This window comes from Rhipicephalus sanguineus, chromosome 1 (genome assembly GCF_013339695.2).
Source record: "Rhipicephalus sanguineus isolate Rsan-2018 chromosome 1, BIME_Rsan_1.4, whole genome shotgun sequence".
NCBI lineage: Eukaryota > Metazoa > Arthropoda > Arachnida > Ixodida > Ixodidae > Rhipicephalus > Rhipicephalus sanguineus.
In genome coordinates, this window is record NC_051176.1 from 256960317 (window position 1) to 256985689 (window position 25373).

General features: G+C 48.5%; 1 protein-coding gene across 3 annotated transcripts in view; it reads left to right on the forward strand.

Annotated features, from left to right (window-relative positions):
• LOC119378561 (hemicentin-2) overlaps positions 1-25373 on the forward strand; it is a 392255-nt gene that overhangs the window by 193889 nt on the left and 172993 nt on the right. For all 3 annotated transcript variants that reach the window (XM_049411494.1, XM_037647659.2, XM_037647652.2), the window contains exon 2: positions 18001-18351. In XM_049411494.1, the coding sequence (XP_049267451.1) occupies positions 18001-18351 (351 nt within the window). The remainder of the gene's footprint in view (positions 1-18000; positions 18352-25373) is intronic.

Below are 25373 nucleotides of genomic sequence, written 5' to 3' on the forward strand. Positions count from 1 at the left end.
CCTCGTGTACGCAAGTTACAGGGCATTCATTAAAAGATTTTCACGTCCCTGTTTCACTCGGCGCACTGCACTTTGGTCGCTAACTTTTACTAATGCGTGTGTTACGCGAGTTAGTGCGCTACGACGCAGCAACCGCGACTCATTTTGTGGCTGGCTGCACAATATGCGGTGCGGCAACGAACTTCGGCATATATACGGCCGTTCTCCCACGCCCTCTTCATCAAAGACCGGTGGTTTGGTCAACCTCACTAGACCTGAACTTTTGTTTTCCGCTCTATCTTCAAATGTGTATATATGTTTCGGCGGACAAGCTCATTAAAATGCCACCCTGTGCACCAGATACGCGCCCTCCTGCGCTCTAATAATTAGTCATTCGTCCGAGCAACCCGAGAGCACTGTATTTGCCCATGATGAGCAAATGAGCGAATGCCTCATAGAGCACACGTTTCGCGTCGATTTCTTCCTTCGGAAATAGAGAGCTATATATATATATATATATATATATATATATATATATATATATATATATATATATATATATATATTATAGATATATATATATATATATATATATATATATATATATATATATTATATATATATATATATATATATATATATATATATATATATATATATATATATATATGGCTGAAGATGGACAGGTCAAGTACATTTAAGAATGAAAATTTCAGTGAGTCCAGTGCGGGTTTTCCTTACTCTTTATTTTGGAAATAATTTCATTGTCGTGGGAAAATTCCGCATTTTCTATGTGGGTTTGTTCTGCCGAGAAAAAAAAATAGAAGGGGCAGGAAATTGCTAGTTAGTGTGTTTTAGAGGTGTGCACGGGCTCCGGGTAGCCCGAAAGCCCGAGCCCGACCCGGCCCGCGGGCCGGGCTCGGGCGGACCGACGTATTTTCACCTCGGGCCCGGGCCGGGCTCGGGCTCGGGCCGGGCTCGGGCACGGCGCAAAGCCCGACTCAAGCCCGAAATATAGAGAAGGAGCGGGAATTGTTTTCCAGCACGCATACAGCGCCTTTTCCGTGACCGCCCTTTACCGCTTTTCCTTTCCATTCGCTACTTTAAACAAAAGAGGAGCAGGTAAAGCACTGCCTCTGTTGCACTCCGACAAACAGAGAAGTAACACCACCTGAGCTAGTGACGGCGCCACGCGACTGTTCGCGTTAGATTTAAGGCCAAATTCCATATGAGTGAAAATTCACGCGACAGCGACGAGCGACCCGACGTAGATCGCCTTCGTGCAAGCTGACGCTTGCATGGGCATACCCCATACACGTGACAGCTTTGGCGAGCGAACTCCATTATTGCTGGCATGAGGCCGTCTACTTGTAATTTGTAATCTGTGTAATAGAGACTGTTCGTCGTGTGTCGTTTGATCATATTTGATATGCCCAATAAAATGCCAAATTACCAGAACACGATGTTTTGTTTTCGCAGCGAACCTTCAAAAAGCCGGGCCGGGCCGGGCCCGGGATTATGTTTTCGTACGTCGGGCCGGGCCGGGCGGGCTCGCAGCCCTTTGCCGTCGGGCTCGGGCGGGCCTTCGACAAAGTCAGCGGGCCCGGGCCGGGCTCGGGCTCGGAAATACGGCCCGTGCACAGCTCTAGTGTGTTTTGCTGCCTGTCCTGTTGCAAAAGTCGTGCAGTGTTTTGCCAAATGGTTTCTCATCTTGTTAGCAACGCTGACATCTGCCACACATGGCCGTGAGCGTCTGCCACATCGGCCATATTTGACTGCACGAGGACAATCAATGAGGCGCATTCCAGACCGCAAAGAGAGAGAGGTGAAAAAAGGAAGGCCGGGAGGTTAACCAGATATTGGCATCTGGTTTGCTACCCAGCACTGGGGTGGGGAAATATGGGCAAGAAAGGATTTCCCTCGTTACTATAGCCTGGTTGCATGCTTATTCCTTGTTGTCGTCGACGTCATTCGCATATGTTTTTCTCAGAAAATGCTCATACATTCACATTTTTTTTAACAGCGAAGCTGTTTAAGCCGGCCGTAAAATGTCGACTCTGCCGCAAAACTATGATCATCATGAACGGGTCTGTGCCACAGAATTTGTGCAAATCCCACTACTCGGTGCTACGGCGTCGCCTGTATTAACCCTGAGGGGTCAGAGAATGAGAACAGAGAGAGAGAGAGAAAGAAAGAAAAAAAAATAAAAAAAAGAAAGAAGAAAGAAAGAAAGAGAAGACAGAAAGAAAAAGAAAGAAACAAGAGAAAAAAGAGAGAAAGAAAGAAGAAAGACAGAAAAGAAGACAGAAAGCAGAGAAGAACGAAAGGAAAGAGAAGAAAGAAAGAAGGAGAGGACGACGGAAAGATATTAAGAAGAGAACATTCCTGCTGAAAACAAATTCTTCACGAGGCGAGATTCGAACGCCGCTACCCTCGATCGCGAAGGCGAGCGTCCTAACAACTCGGCTATCCAGGCACGCTAGCAGAGCATAGCATAACCTTGTATAGTACAGTGTAGCAAGCGGGTGGGAAAGAGAAGTGAGCGTGAGGAGGAGAGATGTGATGGTGAGGGTGGTGAAGCCAGAGTTTCTGTATATGCTACCTTTAGGTAACAGAGTTGCGCGTATGTCTTCCAGACGTCGCTAGCAACCATGCATTGCGGAGAAACTGACGCTCGGGCCAATTTTTGTATTTCTGGACGCCGCCGCTGCAGCGAACTGGGTTAACACTAGTCACCGACAGTCAATGTTTATCGCCATTCGTTGACACGCCAGACATGTTTATCGGCGACACGGTAGGCATGTCGCCTGCAAAAACAGAGTGCGACTTCACCGCACAGCTGTGGTTGCTAGCCAGACCTATGCGCAACTCTGCTACCCGAAGGTAGCATATACAGTAACTCTAGGTCAAGCAAGCAAGCCACACCACGCCACGCCCAACGACGGAGACAGGCTGCTCCCGATCGCGTCCAGAGTGCCGTGGGGCGTCTTAAGAAAGTGCGTACTCCCGAGGAGGAAGCCGCGCATCTCGAAGCTGGACGTGTCGGTCGACGGGGAGTACGAGCGGCGACGGGCCCGTGCTTCGCTCTGTCAAGCTTTGCGCGACTTAGTGCAGGCATTGTTTTCTTTTTCCATGCCCAACGAGAAGATTCTGGCCTTGTGACGACCTTCCTTCTTGTGAGAGATGAGTACTCATTACCGACGTAGCAGATGGGGCCCACTTTGTAACTCAACGCAACAATTTTAATTGTTAAAATAAATTACGTATAAAACATAGATGGGGAAAAACCATGGCTTTGTACGTAGCCTGCGGTAATTTAGGCCCATAACAATGTTTCGACTTGTTCATGACTCACACCAAGCAGTCGTCGGAACAAAGAATTTTCGTCTTGAAAGCACCCAGAGCGAGAGTTGCTGTTTACTAACGGCCGCGAACGTCGCAAGACCAGAAGGCACTCCACCAATTCGGATACATTTCTGTGTTGTTGTGCTGCCATTGCCCGCACGGACATACATGCAGCTGCCCTGTTCTCCAGCTTTCTCTTAGGTAGTCTCATTCAGTAGAGTGGTGAGCAAACTAAGTGTTCCTTTGTTTCTTCTTTTACTTCTTCCTCTCCACCTCTTCGTTGTCCACTCTTCTCGCACCGCACGGCAACGCCCCCCCCCCCCCCCCCCCCCCAATTCGAGAACCACTACATTAGCCTACCAACACCTTCATAACAGAGCAACAAATCACATATTTAAGAGAACAAATGCGTGGAAAATGACGCACGCGACGAAAACAAGACCCCGATCGCTATTGAGATGAGTGGTCACGAGTCGCCGCAAGGAAAAGGACAACATACCTGCATTTGCATCTATGCACAACGCAGGGGGATAATATCAGCAAAAAGAAATATTAACCTAGTATTTGTTTTATTTCGCTGTCGTGTCGGAAAATATTACCAAGCTGTTAATTCAGCGTAGCAGCAAACACGCCATTTGTTTTAAATAATGCATTAGTGTAGGCCTTGTTTATGAGTCGTAACCAGGGCGGAAACAGCGCGGTACTTATATTGGGAGACAGTCGTTAAACGCACCCTTTAACGGCCTTTAGCCTTACAAACACTCATAACCTTTCTTTGCGCACATTGTTCCGACTATAGCGCTGAAGCAGCGCGAAAATGAAAAACTGACAACGCGTGCCGTTATCCACGTGGAAGGGAGAACGCTTAAACGAACGGCTGGCGCCGGATGAGGTAGACACATAAAATAAGATATAAGAAAGTTCCACGCGTACTTAAAAAAATGTAAAAGCGCTTTTACGATTGTACGCGTTAACTTTCCTAAAATGTCACCTCGCAAGTTATAGATTTACTTCAGAAAAAAAAAAAAAGACATCCAACAAATTGCGCACGGGAGACCGACCCACGCAGTAGATGTTGCTGATAGCTCTTCAGTCGTCTCTATCAGTGTGTTTATGCGAAACAGATAGGTGATAAAATTGACAATGACTTTAACGGCGACTTGTGGGCAATGACGAAGCATCTTGCAGAGGGCGCACTTCAGCTACTGCTTGAGTAGACATTGCGGTAAGCGGTGTGGATGGTCTGATAACAGAGTTTCTTTGAACGACATGCATAATGAGCATGTTCACTTGATTATTTTTCGTAAAATCTTTTTGAGTACATTTACTCACAGAGAACAGGCGCCCGGTAGAATTTTAATATATGTTTTGAAAGGCGTGGGGACTGCCAAGCAAATGAGCAGTTATCGTCTCCTATTTAATTGACATCGTTATGCTTCAAGCTTGTAAGGAAATTAGCAAAACGAGTTGTGATTTTCTAAAATCGAATTGGTTCCCTCGCCCAAACACACTACACCAGTGTTAGCGTGTTTCCACGAATTTCGAATCGCTTTCTTTAAATCTTTTTGTAGACATTTTGTTCTGTTTAATGAACAGTGGAAGAGCGAACAAATAAACAATAATAATTTCGTCAATAAAATTAGTGATAAATGAGCTTCATAACCAAAGCATTCTTCACTCTATAAATTTGCGAAAAAACTAAGAAAAAAAGATGCGCACCACAAAGTGCTCTGCGGGGATTGCAACCCTGCTGCTTTTACACTTGCTTCCAAACACCAGGACCGAGAACGAAACAACGCAATTTGTTTCATGGCAATATAAATGATGTATATTCATTCTACCTTGAGGCGTATATATACACAAAACACCGTTAAGTGCATTCTTCGATTGTGCTTTTATTCGGGCCCGCCATACTTTTTGCGTTATTCCTGCTCCGCTCATCGGCTTACCTAATAGTGCGGTCAGCTTGAGGGCACGCGGTTTGATTTGCAAAGCAGCAGCCTTGCCAAATCCCGTGGGCCAGTAGGATTAATCCTATTTGCATACATTACTTTCTTTTCCGCGAACATGACTGCTCTGAAAGCAGGCGGGACAAAACGCCGTAACCGGCAGCTTCTACACTAAATTGAAGCCGGTCAGGCGCAAAACGGCACCGTTAATTGAATCAAACAGGAGATTGCTGGCGCTTCGTTACTTGCTCTTTTTTCTCCCCCGTGAACACACCGCCGACGCAAGGGAGCGGAACGCTATGCATGCGTGGTTGCGTTACCAAACTTTGCGGCCTTTCAGCCCTATTCGCCCCGCTCTCCCTTTTCTCCCCTCTCCCGGCTCTTCCCAATGGTCCGCTCATTACGTAATGAGATAACAATAAAGAAGAGAAAGTGGCAGAACTTCGTTTTAGCAATGTTTCGGTGTCGCTGCGCGCTCTGACCTGAATTTATTTCCCGCGGGTGCAGCCTGCCAGCGATCTACCATGCGAGGCATTCATAAAGCAGCGGGGCCATCCTACGGAATAAAACGCAGCTCGCGTCTCGTTCAACGTCCTTGCACCCTGGCGTCCCCGATAAATTAACTGCCACGTGCTTGCAACTTCGGTACAAAACGTTTCCAATGTACACTGTCAAATCTCTGCAGAAGCTGCGGGCAGCTTTACTCGAGAGAGCGCATGCTGCGACTGTCACAATCACTGTTTGGGGAATTCCACGAATGCTCGCGCGCTACGCAAGATCCGCGCGTTCACGCACGAACAGTAACGAGCTGTCGCGCGCGAGTCGTGTTCGCGGAGCATCTCAAGTCGCACCGGAGCGCGCTGTCAGTTCCGCGCGTATTAACGAGGTTTTATGAAGTCCGCGTTCGCCGAGTGCGCCGGAAGACGACGCCGAAACAAGCGCACCGCGCCGTAAGCGGGAATTCACATTTATACGCGAGCAGGCGAGGAGGTCTCCAGAATGGCTCCCCCGGCGCCTATAGACACGCCACGTCCCTTCGCGACACGCGGCCGGAGCAAGATTTGAGATTTGCGCGGTCGTCAAACTGGCCAGATGACCCTTCGGGGACCCCTGCGGCTCGTAGCGGCTTGTAATGATCGCCGCCTCTTGGTTTAAACTATAGAAACACGGAGCGTCTCCGGCTCCGAGCGGCTGCTGCCGGCGCTGCTGTTGCTGCCGCCGCTGGCGTATACGGAGCAGGCCTCGCGGTCGCGAAACTTTGTTGTCTCGCACGGCCCCCAAACGGCCTCGTAACTTTTCGGTATCTCGGCCACGCAGCGCCGGTTGGCGCCCGGTGTGTCCGCGCTTTGCCGCGGGCGTTGGCGCGCTTCGGAGGTTCGGGGCGGCGCATACTGTTCGCAGGCAACGCGCCACCACCTCTCTCTCTTTCATGTCCCCGCTGTCCATTGTCTGGCGCCGCGTGACACGACCAGCTGTCCCTTTTGAGGGGCCCGATCTCTGGCTGCACGCGGCCCTTCCTCCCTGCTGATTTGTTGATCCCGGATCCGGAGAAAACTGTGCGGCGATCCCACTTCGTGCGTGTGGGTAGCGTGCGCGCGGGGGAAACAGTTTGGCCGAAACGTTTGCGCTTCTTTCCATTGTGCCGCCGTCCCGCAATTGTCTTCTCTTTGAGCCTTCGTCGGGCGACACAATTATACAAAGAGCTCTTCTCTACTTTCTCTCTCTCTCCCCCCCCCCCTCCCTCCTACCCTTTTTCATTCCCGACAAGAAAGGAATTTGTATCTAAGCGTTACAGAAGTGGGTTCCAGGCTCATTGGTGCAGTTGTGTTCGCTTGTTTGGTCAAAACGAAACTGGATGTCGGCTTTCCAAACTACTTTTCTTCTATGCTCTTTCGTCTTTATGTTTTATTACAGGTAATAAATATCATTATACTCTATTATTTCTTGTTCTGTTTGGCGGGCAGTGCAAGCAAAACAAAACTAATAGAGGTCTGTATACAGCCCTGACATCGGAGAACCTTCCCGTTAAGCTTATATAGGTGGCATGTTGAGTTATGCGCACGAATGTTTTCCTATGTTCCCATTCATTGTCTAACACCTTTAATAATTTTCAGAAGACTGAGAGTGGCTTTCAGCTCACCATTGTTGCTATATGTTAGCTCAGATGGTCTACCATGCGAGGCATTCAGAATGCAGCGGGGCCATCCTCCGGAATAAAACGCAGCTCGTGTCTCGTTCAACGTCCTTGCACCCTGGCGTCCCCGATAAATTAACTGCCACGTGCTTGCAACTTCAGTACAAAACGTTTCCAATTTACACTGTCAAAATATTGTCGCTATATTTTAGCTCAGATGGTAAACCTTTCTAGTGGAGGGTTGCAACATAATGAACACTTAATATAGCAGTATTTATTTGGCAGCAACAATGCATGGCACACTTTTACTTGCCGTGCGCGTCACTTGTTCACTGTTGTCGCGCTGTACGATTCTAACACATTGAACGACATCTGCACAGTTTTTGCGCTTCTTAAAGTTTCCTAACCATCCGCAGATCTCCACAGTATGGTAGCAAACCACATTATCCGTTCTAGTCAATCTTCCTACCTTTGTTACCCCTTTCATCTCTCCCATTTCTAAAAGGCAATGCTCCTGCGCAGCATATGCACACAAGTTTCGGAAGGCTAGATCCGCCTAAAGCTCCCGATCCTCACAGACGCACTCGTTCATCTCGTACCTCGTTCACGTACGCTACATTATAGCCTTAAGGACAGAATCGCACAACCATGCTGAACATGTGTAACAGAGCTCCTGCACGAGTCGTTTCCACGCGAAGCTACGCTTGCTATATTACAGTCATTGCGAGCAATGCCACCATGCAACGTCCTTTCGTCATCCGAAGGTGCACCACGGATAGATTATATGTAGAGGGCGTTCAGATGCATTAGAATGTTCATGCATGGAATTCTTACACTGTGATATGCGCCAACGAGGCATATACGTTTTCAGATTGCATGTTGTATATGAAGCAAATTGTTTTCATTCACAAGAGCCAACAAAGCAGGAGTCAGGGTCGTTTTTTCTGGTTGCGATCATTGATGTGGCTGTCTTATAGTATCAACCGCAACCAAGCTTCGAAACGATTGAGCCCAGTGTAAGGTACAGCGTTGTCGCTAAGCCCGCGACAGCTATATAGTACACGCCGCCTCGCGGGTGTGCCTGAAAAACAAACAGACCACGGGACAACTGACGTTACAGAACCGACAGAGGGGGCGTGTCCGCCATTAAGGGAACCGCGGTGGCGCCCGCTAATCGCCCACGTCCGCGCTCGTCACGCGTGCATCGGCTGTTCTTCGGGTACGCGCGGCGCCGCGGTGAGCGCGTTCGCGTGCATGCGACGCGCTGGCAGTGTTTCGCAGCGGCCGACTCGGCACCGGCGGCCGCAATTTGGCTACCGTACCGGCGCGAATATCGCCACCGCCCACGCTCTGCCAGTGTATACCGCGTGTCGCTCTTTACGTCCGTCCGCCGGTCAGGTGATTGCCGCCGGCTCGTGCCAAAATTGCGTCATTAATTATTCACCTCCCCATCTCGCTGTGCGAGTGGAGCGTGTCGCTTCGCGTTTATATAGTTGCTCTCCCAGCTTTCGCTTTTCGTTTGCTCGACTCAGTGTGGCGTAATTAACTGGCGCCCGTGCCTGTACAGGAAGCGCTTATGCATTTTTTAACCGCGACACCCAAGTGTCGCGTGCGTTGCGAGCCCCACCCACCTCGCACCTATTGGAGCTCTATGTATGCCCAGATTATCTCCTCGCACTGCCACCCTTTATTTAATTTTTTTTTAGCTTTTAGCGCGAGTTACTTCAGCCTCAGATTTCTTTTTTTCCCTCTCCTTAGTCTGAGGGTGGACATGGTCGCTCAAGCGACGCGTCCTCTTACGGTTATACGCACCCGCCAAGCAGTGCGACGCGAGGGGTTGCGCACAGCCGCCCGAGAAAACGGCTGTAACAGAAATCTTGACTGCTACCGAGAGGCTAACGAGGACCCGCTCCCATTGTTGCGACATTCGCGCGTCAGGCTTGCCCAACTCGTTACCGCGACTGCAATGAGGTTGTTAGGCGCGCGGCGTCTTTGTTTGTTGGTCGGCCGTGCATGCCAGCCCTGAATAACAGACGCGAGTGTACAGAAGTGGACACTGCTCGACGGGATTCTTTGACGAAGAAAACAAAGTTTGTGAGACACCCATTGTCTTCGGCGGAGTGACCACCCAGTGCGGGTCTTTTTTTTTTCTGTTCTTTTTTTCCTTCAAGAGTAAAGCGTAAAATTCGGCGCATGCTGACGCGGACGTCATTGGTTCTGGTAGAGTGCGAAAGTTTCACTCGTTAACGCCTGGTGTCGTTAGTGTTTGCGGAAAAGTATATAGCTGACGGAAAAAAAAACTGATTATCTTAGCACTATGGTTGATAGGGCATATAATAATCAAATTCGTTAGATTTGATCAGAGTGAACAGGCGACTGTGCTATGCAGCATAAAAAAAACAAAAAAAAAACATTCAGTTTACTTTATGCGGGCTAAGTTGCTGCCAGCTGCTATTGAATATCTTACTCTGTGGATCGAGTTAAAGGAGTTCTTACATGATCTTCAGGCAACGCAAAAGGGGCTATTTTTGTTTCCTTGGCATGTAGTGTTAACGCTCCCGACACACTGGAGCCAGGAAACACGTATAAAGTATTTTAGTTTGATTTTAAAGTTTTCGCCGCCCAGCATCTGCAAGACAACTCCACGGCAATGAACATTATCATGAGGAGTAAACGCAGTTCGCTGGATTTGCGAACTCTGCGTTGTGAATGCGGCCGATATTGCTGTAGGAGCCGCCGGATGTCAATTCACCCTTCGTTGTTTTTTAGGTGCAACACGTACAACTAACAGCAAATTAGAGAGTGCTGCAAGGACGTCAAGAGTTGCTGTTTCCACGTGACTTGAACCTATGTCACACTATGTTTACACATCACTCTGACACCACCCCCTCGATATCGAAACTGAAAGTGGTTTTTAAGGATGCGGTATTAAAAAATTCGGCAGATCCTACCGTGGGAATCGATGTAATGCGAAGCATGTGGCGGGAAGGTGACTGTGGCGTAATTTTTTTACATTGAGTGAGACATTACGAAATGACGCTAAAGATGTGTGCGCAAATAGTATACGCGCACACATATATGTTGAAGAGTCGCACATGTGCTATATAACCAGTTGTTCCCAGTTGCGTAACGATGCCAATAGCAACATAGGTATTACCAACACCAGACGCAGTAAGCCGATATGTAGTACTTATACTAGTCCGTTATGATGGAGAACGCACGCACCTTTCACGAACAGTGTGCATGTGTGGAAGGGGTTCTTAACAGTCCTCACGTAGATGGCAGCGAGCGCAATGTCATTGTTATTGTGACTGATGTTCGCAACGCAGACCTCGCCGATTTCGCTGCATGTCTGTGTGTGTTCGGTGTCTGGCGGCAGGTGAAGTGGGATGCGGCCTACGGTGAAGTTGCGAATTGCCGTGTTCTTATATGTGCCACGCCGCCGCACCTGCAATGATACCGCTTGTTGTGGACGACACATTGGAATCCCGTGATTGCAGTGGGCTCATCGCTACAGGTTTCAAAAGTGCTTGCTAACACGCCAATTTCTGTGAGCAGAGCGTCTTTTTCGAGCGTGAGATTATTGCTGCGGTTGTGTGTACCGAATGAAGGTGGTAGCCCGGTCCAAGACAATGTCTAGAGGTCTGTTTGCTAGCCGGGTCATGTCGTGACAGACTGCGTCGATAGAGCCGGCGACATGTCGGAACCTGAAGTCACCTTTTGCGTTGATGTGGTATAGGCCGTCGAGGCTGGTAGCCCTGGAAAGGGCTACGTAGACCAGTTTCAGTGGATGGCTCCTATTGCATCCGAAGACTATCTGGGCGTAGGTGGCCCTTTGTGACTTAAATATAATTATGGCGCTTGCTTGCGTAAGGGGAAACTGTGCCCTCTTTTTCTGGCGTATGTCGTGGTTGTGGTAGTTCGCTGTTCCACGGGCACTCATTTCAATACTATTGAGGGTGTGAGGTAGTGATACGCTTCGTCCTGGCCATGGGACTACAATGCCTACCGTGGACGTTGGCAGTTCAAGCCACAGTCGCAAGAGGTTGCCGTGTTCATCGCGCTCGATGTCCCACAAGGTGCCCATGTTTTCATTACCGAGGCCGTCGCTTAATTACGTCGACGTTGGCCGTGATAATGTACGGCTTGCCGATGCTCAGGTAAATTGAGGCCAGCAGACTAACCATGTTGCTTGCGTTCATGCTGGTCACCTTGGTAAGGACATCCCTGTGTACCTGCTCGTTCTTATAGTCAGTGATGTTATCACATGCGGGATGACATGCATGTTGTCCGCAGAATCGATGCAACGTGCATTATATTGGTCGACGTCCGCACTGCTGTAGTATACTCGTATGCCGTCAGGGCACTTAGCAGCGGCTTCTTCGCGGGTCACAAAGCGGCTCTCAATCTGACGTCATCCTCGGTCAGCATGAGGCCATCGTTCAGCCTCGAATGAAATGAAGATAACACTGCGTCACTCTGGCGGACCACGTGGACGAGTGGATGGCAGTCGAGCGTCTTCCAGGGGTGTTCTGTCTTCAGCTCCCTCACTGGCATTGCGTTTCAATGTGTATGTTCGTCATTAATGTGTTGATTGAATCCGTGAACCACCCGTGGCACATACCCGCATAACATGAACTATGTTATGCGGGTATGTGCCATACGTGACTGAAGGAAAATGATATTCTGTAAAATGATATTGCGAAAACTTAACAGGTAAATATTTAAAGATCAGGTTAGATGTAAAGCAAACGAAGAAGAAAAAAACTTAAAGCAAGGTAACGTCATATAACCTAATGTTCTCGCATATACCTATATTTTCTCTAAATATAAAGGCGAGTGCTCAACCAGTGCGAGCATTTATTAGAGCAATACTAATTATTGGCAATCAAGGCTAGTCAGGAGGCGCTGCGACGGTTTGCGTGTGCCACTTTAGATGTTGACAACGTCCAGTAGGCAGGCCATGAAAGTGTCAAGGCATTTTTAACGATAAGCTATGCACGCCTTCATTAACAGCTATTATAATCAAGTCAGGAAATATATATACATAGATGACATATCTGTCTCAGTATGAGCTGTCAATTTGCCGACGCGAATTCGGAGCATGTGCTGCTGAAAACTTTCTACCGCCCGCTGGTACGTTTTACGGCAGCTGTTGACATGCGAAGTTTCAACGTTGTGTTCCCGTATACAGACACTCAAAGTAAATTGTCGCCGTCGACCTGGTTTTCGGTATAAGGTCACGTGTGATAAGATTTTATCAAGCCACGCTAGTCGTACTTTGTGGGTGCGAGGAATAGCTTGCGAGGGTAAGCTGGGAAGGTTGCTCGCTTGATGAGCGCCACCTTCTCGCGTGCAAATCAGAAGCATGCATGAGGTGGGGCAAGCTCGCACCTTCTTCATGAGCCTGCTCAGCCTTAAAGGCGGCTACGCTTGCGCCTTCAACCACCGCGGGACGCTAAAGCCCTCCGCGGCGGCTGAACGCATAGTCAGCCCGCGGACCCTATCTCGCGGGTCATCGGCGACGGCAACAAAGGTGCTTTGTCTTTCGGGCTAAGCTGTGGCTTTTACAGCGTAAGCTGTTATGAGCTCACAACAAAAGCCGATTTTGGTGAGGATGTCGTTTGCCGCCGCCGCAGGTGTACGTCGCAGCTATTACGGACATTTAGAAAAAAAAAAAAAAAACAGGGTTCGAGCCGGCATCGAATCCCGGCATTCTCCGCGGTAGTTAAGTATTCTAACACAGAGCCACGCCAGTGCTTTAGACTGCCTCGGGCAAAGACCCTATAGAGGCGCCATGTCGGCCAGGACTCCTGTTAGCAGCTATGCGAATACTGCGTGGTAGGAGCGTAAAATCGCACTAGGCATCACACCACGTGAATTGCGTAACGAGTGGGTGGTTTAAAGCTGCCGACCAATTGCAGAGGGCTCAGCCATAAGTAGTCGTCGTCGTCGTCGCTACATTCATCATCACCATCATTATCATCATCAACAACAACAAAGAAAGCTTCTACGTAGGTGGGAACATTTGTTCCCATAGAGCTAGCACACGTTATCAACAGACCCCCGCGTATAAGAAAAATAAAAAGATCTCTGCTTCTACTGCACGAGAAGTACACCGGCTACATACATATTTGCACCGATGGCTCAACGACCATCTGGTCTTCCTTCTGGAGCAGTGGTAGTCCCAGCGAGAGGTGTAACCGTTAGCTTTAAGACAGACCACCCAACAACATCGACGGCTGTGGAACTTGCAGCTCTTTGTGCTGAACTATGTGTTGTCAATCGCGAACAACCGGAGCGGTGGTCGATTTTCAGTGGCTCTAAGGCAGCCCTACAATATATGTTATCAGTTCTGTGCCATGGACCATGCGAGCAACTGGTATTCGAAATCAGACACCTCTTTCATACGTCATTTGAGAAAAGGACACCCAGAGACATTTCAATGGTTGCCAAGTCATTGCGGCGTGATACGTAACGAACATGCCGATAATGCTGCTTGGTCAGCTTTGCAAGGCGACAAGGAAGATGCTATGCCCCTTTCAAGGCCTCATGTTGCTGCTATGCTTCGAATGATCGCACAGGATATTACGCACTCCACACTGAATACAAGTAGCCAAAACTATCGGCAACACCACCTGAAAGCGTTGCTACGGTCCAACTGGACTCCGCCGAAGAGAGGCCACTCTGCTATGCCGGTTATGGCTAAGAATGGCTTTCACAAAATCATTTTCGTTTCGTAGAGGGATGGCTGACAGCGCTTTTTGCGACACCTGCGGTAGCTGGGAGACTTTGCAGCATATCTCCTGCGACTGTCTTTGCCACGCTGTGCAGAGACGATCCCTCGCTTGCTCTCGCTCGCCTTGACAGCTGACTGATGTCGCTAGCAACTATCCTCCAATGTCATCCCGAAAAGTCATCGAGGATTCATCAACCAAGGCATTGTTGAAATTTCTGAGGGAAACAGACTTGAACGAGCGGCTGTAGTCTCGTAATGATGCCGCATACCGCACAAGACTGCCGTTCTGCTCTGTGACGTTGTGTGTGTGTGCTCCCCCTTCCTTTCGCTCTTTTTTTACTCTTCTTTCAACCTCTCCCATCCATTTTCCTTGCGCAGGGTAGCATACCGGTTATGCTGAACTGGTTAACGTCCCTGCCTTTCCTCTTCCTCCTGTTTTCCTTCCTTCCTTATTTTGACGATACCAGAGCGGGGCTAGCTTGGTCACTGTATCCTGTTGAAAAATGGTAACTACTACTTTTTCCTGAAAGAGGAACAGCTGCTAAAGTGTCAATCCTTAGTGTCATTCGCTCTTGTACTTTTCGTAATAGCAACTGAAAACAGCTGGCGATTAAACAGCTCTCAAATTTTACGGCACCAACGATTGAATGTCCAGCTGATGAGAAGCTCTTGCATCTAACAAGGCTTTGCCAAGCGTGACATGTGTGTGCGAAGTGCGACGCTTGGTACGCGCTCGACCAGCCTGCCTGTGCATGCCGACGGATCACCATTTGTTTGTTCGCTGTCAGGATCGTGCTGAGAACCCTAGCTGCTTCTCCATTCATCGCTCGATCTCTTCCTGGCCGCCTTAATTGTTCCTTGCCCAAGCCGTATTCTGTTCTGCCGCGTTACGCACTCTCAGCCACCTCGCACGCTCCAAGCTTCAGAACGCCTCTTCGTAGAAACTTAGAAAAAAAAAAGTCTAAAGAGACGCGTAGTTCCTGCTCGATTACGATTATTTACGCTCATTATACACTATTTAGACAGCCGCTCATAACGGCAGCCGCTCGATTAAAGCCAGATTCAGATGCGACTGTGCGTCTGCCGGGGTGTTGCTGCCTCATTACTCTCCAGCATGCACGCACCACACGCAACTGATCTGATTAGAAGAGATTGTTCACAGTGGCGCATAGTTATTTATTCACTGCTCGCGGCGCCTCATCGGCATTACAGTGTGCGTGTAATGGGCGTTTGGGGAAGAATGCGATGCACACAGGACATCCACTGCTAACACATTAAAGTGAAGCTCGCGCCCAAAGCGCAAATTGAACACACGACGTCTTGTGGAAATAATGAGTGACGAAAGTTGAAGTAAATAAATAAAAACGCCAGTTATTCGACGTAGGTATAGGCAGAGCGTAGGTTATTATTTTTTATTCATTTTAAATTTTTTAATTAAAAAAAAAGGTCGGGGGATGAAAAGAACGCATAAGAAGACTCTATGCATGAAAATCTAAAAAAAAAATGCCTGATCCATTCCAGGAAAATGTCACTACCGTAGCAAAAATAATCAGTTGAGAACAAGGACGCAATTAAGAACTAACTAGACTGGCTCTGAGAATATTACATCTGCGCGATCGCAGAATCTTTTCTTTATACCCGATGAGTCTTAAGCGCAAAACAAAAGTGTTTTTTTCCAGTGTTGTAGGGGTTACCGAAGAAAAGTAACTAAAACATCCCTCGTTACGCTAGGAAAAAGGGGCAGGGGTGAGAAGGGAGTGTGTTGCCGTCCAACATTGCCTATGAAAAAAAAAAGAGCACGTTATCACCAAACGTTACCTTTAACGCGTTACCGTCACCGCAAAAAAAAAAAAAAAATAATAAGTAACGCACGTTACTTTTGAAGTTATTCCATGGTAAGAAATGTTAATCATTGCGTCTTCGCTTTAGGAGCCCAAAATAATTTTATTAAGTCCCTATTTATGAAGAAATGTTATGTAAAACTTCCCACCGGGAAAAGAGACTGCCAGCCGAGGTGGGACTAAATGCTAACAGAAATGGTCACCAATATGCGGAAGCAACTTAATTGCCTTGGGGGTGCGACAATGTGACATTTTTTTTATGTTCCTGTGCTGACCTCTGCCGCTTGCTGCTGGAAACGTTTTGGTAGGGTACCGGGGGTTTGCGTTTGCGCCGATGTTCAGTGTTCGTCGATTATGCATCTCTTCGTACTAAATTATTCATCTCTGGCTTTCCCATAATATCATGCCATTTTTGAAAGCTACGTGGCATTTTCCCGCTACTGGGTGCGAAGCGCTGAGCTCACTTTCGTGTTGGCAGAGAAGCCGTCGTTGATTTGCGCACACGCAAATCACTTTTTTTCTTGCTCTTCGAGCCCTTGTGTATAGACAGTTCGCAGTTTTGCAGAAGCACAAGCGCAACTTTCCACCTCTGATTGCAGATTTATCAAACAGATGTGTGTGTTTTATTCGGCGTGTATGGCCACAGCTCGTCGTTTCTTTCACGTGGAGTACAATTAGCACAGTACTGATATAAAATAACACGTAGCCAACTTGCACAATGGAAGTATCTGCGCATCTGCGCACACAATAAGGAACTATCTGCGCATCCGCGCACGCAATAGAACAACAGCGCACTACATACGTGTCACAAAACAATACAGTTTGCATTCGAAGTTGTATCTATAAGAACAATGGGAACTGCAACGTCATGCTGCCCAGACGAACTGTGTACATCTGCATTGCATCACGCGCGACGTTTATGCTCGACTCTGGTTTGGCGATCAGGTGCTCTCGCTGTCGGTCATTCACTCGGACGATCAGCGCGCCAAGGCGTTCGACGTGATTCGCGTGTACCATTCGAGTGTCGGCGATTCAGCTGGGGTTCGAGTGTGTGGCACGTGCAAGGACACCTTGGTGTGCGACAAGCTACCTACCTTTATCACTGCGAATGGTTGCGTGTACCCTCCGATGCCCGAAGGTCTACCCAAGCTCAGTGCCGTGCTGGGGCGACTAGTTGAGCCTCGATTGCCATTCATGTGTGTTCATGTGTGTGTGAATTATGGACGATATGTCCCTTGATGCCGTGCTGACAGCTACTGTGACTCAGGCGCCGGATGCACATGAATGGCAGTCGAGGCACAACCAGTCGCTCCTCCACAGCGTTCAGCTTGGTTAGACCTTCGGGCATCGGAGGGTACACGTACCCCTTAGCGGTGCTGAAGGTAGGTAGCTTGCCGTTGACCTCATTGGGAGTTGGCCACGTTACGATAGCAGAGACTCTCGACCGTCCACAACAGTGATCACAAGGCAATAATGTGCAAGTGCAGAGTCGTCCGTGAAAGTATGCATGCGTGTAATCAACGGCTACACGATCTAAAATAAAGGCTATGTAACTTAACAAGATGTGTCTTCATTCAACTTCAACGTTCAAAAAATGCAATCCTAAACAAGCAATCAAATCACATATGCATCGCATCGGGTCGCTCAGTGTTTCTGAGGTTCGGTGCGTGGTCGTTGACCTTGTACTTTGATTCAGTTTGCATGGGAGAAAGGTTCGCGTTCAACCATCTTTTTCTTCAGAAATGGGCTTTTTTGTTTTTTGCAACGGAAATGGCGGTAATTTTCTTGTTGGCCGCCAGATGCAGTAAGCATGATGTAGCCCCGCAGTAGCGGAACATCAACTCTTAAATGTTGTTTAACTTGTGGTTCCAAGTGCGCATGCGTTGACTACATATTTTGCCTATGGCACTGTTTGACTTCTCACATGACAAATAACGGGTATGTTAGGAAAAACACAATCATTAATAAATACCGCTCGTTTGAAAACGCCACGTTTGTTTCGCCCATTCGCAGACGAGCCCGTGGCGTTGGCCGTGCACGTGGGCAGCCAGATCGATTTGCCCTGCAAATCACTGCTGGCCAACGACCTGCCCCTGCGTATCAACTGGTTCAAGGACGACTCGCCCATGCCCGTGTACAGCGTGACGTATGCGAGCAACCAGAGCTTCCACCGGACCAACATCATGCAGGGCCGGCACGCGGCCCATCCCGGCTGGAGCCAGCGGGCCTACTTCAGCGTGCTCGGTTCTCCAGCGACGCTCAAGGTGAACGACTTGGCCTTCCAGGACACCGGCACTTACGTCTGCCAGGTGGTCATCAGCCGTGGCACACAGCGGAACGCCACAGTGCACCTGGTCGTGGTCGGTGAGTGCTGCTGTCCGTTCCTCATTTCCGTGTACGGTGATACCTTACGAGTACTTATTTGAAGTAGTATATATAAAAATGTAATGGTGAATATATAAAATTACGCGCCATTTTTACCAGCGGAGCTGTTTAAGTCGACCGTTAGTCCTTGCAGAGCGAACACAACACTATCATCACCGGCCCGCGCGCTCTCGTCGTCCTCCTCTTCCTCTTCTGCTTCGCTCCTAGAGCACGTCCCAGAAAGAGAGAGAGAGAGAGAGAAAAGAAAGAGATTGAAAGAAATAGGAACAGAAAAATCCTTGGCGAAAATATTTCTTGGTGAGGCGGGATTCGAACACGCGTACCCGCGATCCAAAGCCGAGCACGCGAGCAGAGCATAGCGTAGACTTGTATAGTATAGTACAGCAGGGTGGTGGGAAATGAAAGTGAGGGTTAAGAGGAGGGGAAAGGATGAGATGAGGAAGTAAAGCATAGCATAGCATAAAAAGAAAGAGAAAGATAGTAATAGAGAGAAACAAAGGGCAGAAAGGCAGAAAGAGAGACAGGGATATTTAAAGAGAGAGAAAGAAAGATAGAAAGAGCCAGAAAGAGAAAGAAATACATAAAGAGAGAAAGAAAGAAATAGAAATAAACAGAGATAAAGAAAGATAGAAAAAACAGAGAGATGAGAGAAAAAGAAAAGAGGAGAGGAAGAAAGGAAGACAAAAATAAAGAGAAACAAAGAAGGCCGCCGAACTCCGCACTTCCTTCAAGCTTGGCACCATTAGTGCGAAGCGGCCTTAATTATGTTCTTTTACAGCGAAGGCGAAGCCAAAGTTCGTCCGTCCTAAGTGAGTGTGTGCCACAGAAATTGGGCAAGCCCCACTACTCGCCAGTGGTCCACTAAAAATGCAGGGAGCACGTGGGCGGCAAACACCAATCAATATTCCTGGACAGAAGTAAGCAATAATTGAGAAATACTTTAATGAACCGTCGGTATTAACCCACCGATAAACACCGCGAGGCCACAAGTTTAGGCGTCGCTGGTTAACCGCCTGTTCGTAGTGCTTGGGCGGCGATTTTTTTAAATGAGTATGTCATAAAATGTGACGACTTACAACTTTTGCATATTAAACACCTGCCCTCAAGTTCGTCACTAAAAGTGAACCAGATTCCGTTAGTCAGTTCAGTGTGGCTTTAGCAACGGCAAAGTATTTCCGCATCGACTTACAGTATACGTCTGTGAACACAACAAGGGTCTCCTTACTGTCATAGCACTTAAAAAAAAACAGCTATTTTCTTAAAAAGGCAGTCTGTAGGCAATAACGTAATTTCAAGGTTTCCATTCGTGACAGAAGAAGGCAGGTGTGCAAATACGACACAAGACAAGGGATCAAGACAACACAAACGGCGTTTTGGGAATCTTGCTCGCATCTCTTGTGCCCGTGTTTTCACACCTGCCTTGTTTTCTCATGAAACGTTATATATATATATATATACACCCAGGTTAAGGAAGCAAGTTAATTTTTACACAATTTGCCTGTTTCACGACACAGAGAACTGAGAAGCAAAACAATATTTGCAAAGGCAAGCGCAATTATAGGAGACGTATAATTTTGCCTCCCGGCTTCAGAAGTGGGACGGACTCGTATGCGAGCTTATCCGATGGCACAGCAGCGCATAAAGGCCTACCTATACCCTAATTTTTTATTGGGCTTCACCCAATCGCAATAAACGTTTGTTTTGCTTTCGTTCCCCAAGCTTTGATTCTGGGGCCTGTACACCAGACGCCGCAGGCTCTTCATTCAGGTATTTCGAAGCACACTCCGCGTGATAACAGTTCTTAATGGGAAAGCATTATATACCCCATGAAGCGGAAAATCCGGTGAGCATCGGCGTTAACACGGTTAACATCCAATGGCAAGAAAAACTCGCGTGACAAAGTTATGACGTCAGGTATGTTTTGGCGCCAAATTCGAAATTTGTGTTGACCCGCATCCGATCGAAACCGACCTATAGCCTACTCCCAGTATTGACTTAGCGCACCCCCAAAAGTTGACATTGCCCAATGCGAACACATGATCAAGCGAGCGACAACGTCGCGTGACACGAACGTCGAAATATAGTATGGACATCGATAATCGACACGCCAAGACACGCCGCGCTCAGACACGCCGCGGCTTCATCAGCCTGCTCCGTGTGCTCCGCGCTGCTTTCGCATTCAGTGTATACGTAAGGCGACTTAAGTGCCTCTGTAACTTCTTTTTTCATCCAAGCCAAAAAGAAGAAGAAAGCGCTCTTCGACTTTATATACATCCAACATACTGAAGAAAGTAAGTATTACTGATTTATTCGCATTCTTAATGTAATTATGGGGTCTTACGCTCCAAAACCCCGACATGATTATGAGGTATGCCGTAGTAATCATATATGATGTAGTGGACGACTCAGGGTTAATTCTGACAACCTGTGGTTCTTTAACGCGCGCCTAAGCTTAAGTACGCGGGTGTTCTTGCATTGTTATTACATTTCGCCCACATCGAAATCCGACCACCGTGACCGGGATTCGAACCCGCGTCCTCGAGCTTAACAGCGCAACGCCTAACCTCTAAGCTACTACTGCGGGTTATTCGTGTTCTTAACGGGGCTATAATGCTTGCCTGAAATGTGTACCTATATAGAGTCATTCAGAGTGCATAGAACGTAGGTCAGTGACCTTTGTATCCACAAGACGGGTATCAGCGTTATTGTGCACGACGTAGGTGACAGCTGTGCGTCACATGGCTTCGACAGAACGATCGTCTGCGCTCGTCCATAGTCCGCCAGCCACTCAAATGCGGGTGCTGCGTGTATCTGTACAAGGGAACATGGCGGTGCGCCGGAATACAGCCTCCCCATCCTCTGAGCTAAACGCTGGTACATATTAAAGCGAAACCTTTACGCCAGCGAAAGGCAACTTGCCCGGAGGGTCGCCGCGTAACTAATGGGAGGTTGCCAGCCTCACTGCGGACTGGATCTCACGAAACTGCACTCCCCAAGTTGCGACAAACAATTACGTTTATTGAACGTGCGCGGTTTCTCAGGAAGGAGAGAGCTAGCGCGCAGCCCTTCCATGCATCTTGAGGCCCGCTCGCTTGCAAAAGAATTTCGGTTTTGGAATGTCGGCAGCTGAGGCTACGCGCTGTCCATGCCGCCGTGATCTCGATAACTGCACTGCCAATGCGATCCGAAGGAAACGTTGCGGGAACCTCCGACAAAGCGCCGCCGGCGAGGCGTGCTCCCGCGCGATCCTTCCGAAAGCGCGCGCCTCTGAAATATCTTTAAACGCGCGCTCACTCTGACGCCCGTCACAGGCGTTGGGCGGGCGGCTTTTTAGGCAAATTGCCTGGATACGCTGGAGCGAGTTTTGTCATTAGGGTAAAGTGCTTGCCAGTCCACAGTCGGCACGCCGCACTGACGCGCGCTCAAAGCCAGCGATTCAATCTGCCGCAACTCTATAGGTGACGAAAGGCCATCCGGTTTCGAGAAAGCCTGTGTACTTGAAACTTTGCTCTATTCAATGACGCCTCGGGATGGGCGCACATCGGCGTGTTATTTTTATTCGTTAAAACGGTTTGTTTACCTGTTCTTTTCCTTCTTTCTTTTTTCGTAAATCCATACAAGCTTTCAATGTGTCTTCGTGTCCTCCGGCAACACTATATAAGATTCATAAGTTTGTAAATGTGTACATCTTGCTACGTTCTAGAGCGTAAAACATTCTTTTGTTCGGTTAACTTACTTTAATATACAAAAAGGAAAAGCGCGAAAGTATATATAAGAATAGCGCTATTTGCTCATTGCATACCTGCTACAGGAGATATTATGTAGCATCTTCCTTACTCCAGATTTCCCCACGAATATACTAAACCTGTTTCCTGAAAATCCCAGTTAGATCCCGGCGCGCTGCACATTACTATACAAGTTTGTGTGCTTCGAATTCAGTAAGAGCCTCCTACAAGGCAAGTAGGCGTCGCGAAAAAACGGTAGTTTTTGGTGAATTCCATTTCTCCGCAAACAACGTCATTCTTGGAGCGTCATTCATGTGTGTTTCTCGTTGTCTCATTTTACGTGAGCGACGTAGGTTCACGAACCGCACAAGAAAGAAAAAAAAAAAGGCACAGAGGGCCACCGTCTTTTGTAAAGTTATTTTCGTATGCTGTTCTAGTAATTTCTTTTCACCTGTCCTAGTGGAGTGGCTGATCCCACTGATAACACAGGTGCGGGCTTCACACAAGCAGACGAAAAAGAATAAAAATAACTGACGCTAGAAAGAATCAATAAAACAACATACAGGCGCTGCTTACCGAAACGCGCTTTTTCGACGTTAGAGCCTTCGATCTACCAATGCAGTCTCTGCGGAGTGCAGCGCCAGAAGCGAATTCATTTCGGGCCGATTGCGAGAGACCAGCGCGGCGTCGATCCTTTGTCCACGTTTTGGTCATCTGGCCACGTAGCCGGCGTTGTGGAGAGCGCTCAAAGACGGCGACAGAAAGAAAGAGAGAGAGAGACGAAAGAATACGACAATTTATAATGCCTTTACAAGGTTAGGCAGCGGGGCTGTCGGCGGAAGCCTTCGTATCTGCCCACGCTGAGAGCGTTGGCGGTCTTCCTCCGAGCGTATACATTCCCGGCAGTCCTCATCCAGCCGCGTCTCTCGACTTGTTTTCGTTTTCTCTCTCTCCCTCTCTGTCGTTTTGCTAACACGCGTCGCTGCTAGACTCGTAAGGGGCAGTCCGGGGCCGAGGGATGCTGGGCACGCAAGTCCAAGATTACGAGTTTTTCTAAAGCGGACCGTGGAGGGGCCGAAAGCAAGACTCCTCGTCGCAAACGCCACGGCTGCTTTGTGCACCACGTCATGAAGGGCCTCGGAACGCGGGCACAAGCCGCAGTCGTCGCTGGGCTGCCGCCGCCGCAAAACGCCTCGGCAACTTTGCATATTTGATTACGCGCGAAGCGACGCAAGCGTGAACGAGCAAACGGTATGCTGCTCCTGCGGCAATTGGGGCGAGTGGAAGGGTTGAGAGGGAGGCGAAGGAGGAAGTGCAGTATACGACGCGACAAGCACTTGCGCAAAAAGAAACAAAAAAAGAAAGGAGGGGGGGGGTGCGATGGCAACGGTCTGGGAAGAGCGTGCAACCAGAATGCAGAAACAAACGCACGGTTGTGGAAGGGAACGCCACGCTTGTCGACGCTGCTGGGCGGAACGACGTCAGCCCCTCTCGGGCGAACAAAAAGAAACACTCGTCGCGAGAACATAACTTGACGAGTCCCGGCGTTCAGAGCAAAGGCCCCGCTGTCGAGACGCCCAGCACACACCGTGCACGCATGAGCATCGCGCCGCCGCTATATACGCTGCCTTTCCTCTCGCACCGAAGGCTATGTACGTGAGAAAGGAGGGCTGGGAGAGAGCATCTTGCCCGCTGCTGCTGATGCTGATCCGCTTGCGAATTCAGGGGGAACTGGTCCACGCCGGCGCATCTTCAGCGCTGCCGCGACTGCATGCTCTCCAGTCACAGCGCGCAAACAACGACGAGGCCTTCCGGTTTCGTTTCTGAGATGTATGCTGCTGCCCTCTTTCTGATTTGCACCCACTCCTCTTTCCTTTACCTACGTGCGCCCTTTCCTATCATTCCTCGTTTCTAGTTTTCCGTTTCGTTTCGCGCATAAACAGAATACACGTGCGATAGAGAGGACCAAGGCGACAAAAAGAGAATGCTCAGCAGGTGTCGGTGTTGTTTGTTTTGTTCCGTCCGGCGCCGAAATGCTCTGACTTTTTTTTTTTTCTTCTTGCCGTCGCCTGTGTTCCTCTGCTCGGGATTCAACAACGTCACTGTGCGGGGTTGTTTTTCCTGGGCAAAAATTTGATTGAGGATTGCGGGGTTCCTTGCGTGCGCTGAATTCATACTTGGATCGCGTGCTGGAATCTCGGGAAGCTCCCCCCTCGCGCGCTTTTTGTTTACTCCGCCGCTTTTCCTTGTTGTGCAAGCTGCTCTCGCCTTTATCTCCGAAAACCGCGGCCGTTGAGGAACTCGCGGTGTTTGCGCTACACGGGCGTTTGAAAAATGAAATACTTGTCGGAAAGCGCGGCCGCCAATGCATGCAATTCTCAGTGCACGTGATGGCACGTTTGTTTTCCGCTAAGAGAGAGTGGGATAAATGAGCGCAGCGTGCTACTGGTCCATAAAAAAACTGCAGCCAAAGCAAGTTGCTAGAAAAAAAAAAAGAAAATGGTAGTAAAGCGACGCATGCTATGCTCAGCATCGCTAGTTTGTCTCTTGAATTATGTTTATTTTGCATGCCTGCCGCGCACGTTCACGATGATAGTCTTTCGTCGCAAGCTTAAAAAAGAAGGAACCTGTTTTCATAGCTCGCCACATTTTATTACTGCTACAAAAGGCAATATTTGCTCATAATATGAAACTATCCCAAATGCTCGCAAATAAATAGTGACGAGCGAGAAATTCATACACCGTGATGACTGCAATATGCCATCACGTACGGCTGCTGCCTCTTGTATGGACTAAAGGCGGTACATATCTCCATCGATTCGTAGGGAAAGTGCATGGCATATCATTTTAGTGGCTTTGCTTCATCATCGGCAAAAGAAAAATGGTGATGATGCTACTAAATAATGCTCAAGAAGACGGCTTGCTGGAACCCGTCCTATTGTCAGGAGCTGACGCAGCGACCATGATTCGGACCCTCGTGCGTGATGTCGCAAGATCAATGCGGAACCCGCCCGGCTTTCTGTATATTCATTTTGACTGCCTGGCCTAGTATTTTCCGACTCCACATTCTATGCGGAATATCCCGAACGGAGATAGCTGTTCGCTTCCGACTGTGGCATGAAGTGTTGTGTTTCACAAGCACTTTCACTCGTCTCATCGGAATGGCCAAAAGCCGCTGCCGTCTGTAACCCTTACGGCGGGCGAGGAGTTCATTGGACACGTTCTCTGCCGTTGTCTTCGATTCCTCTCAATAGACCCAAGAGACAGTCCCTAGTG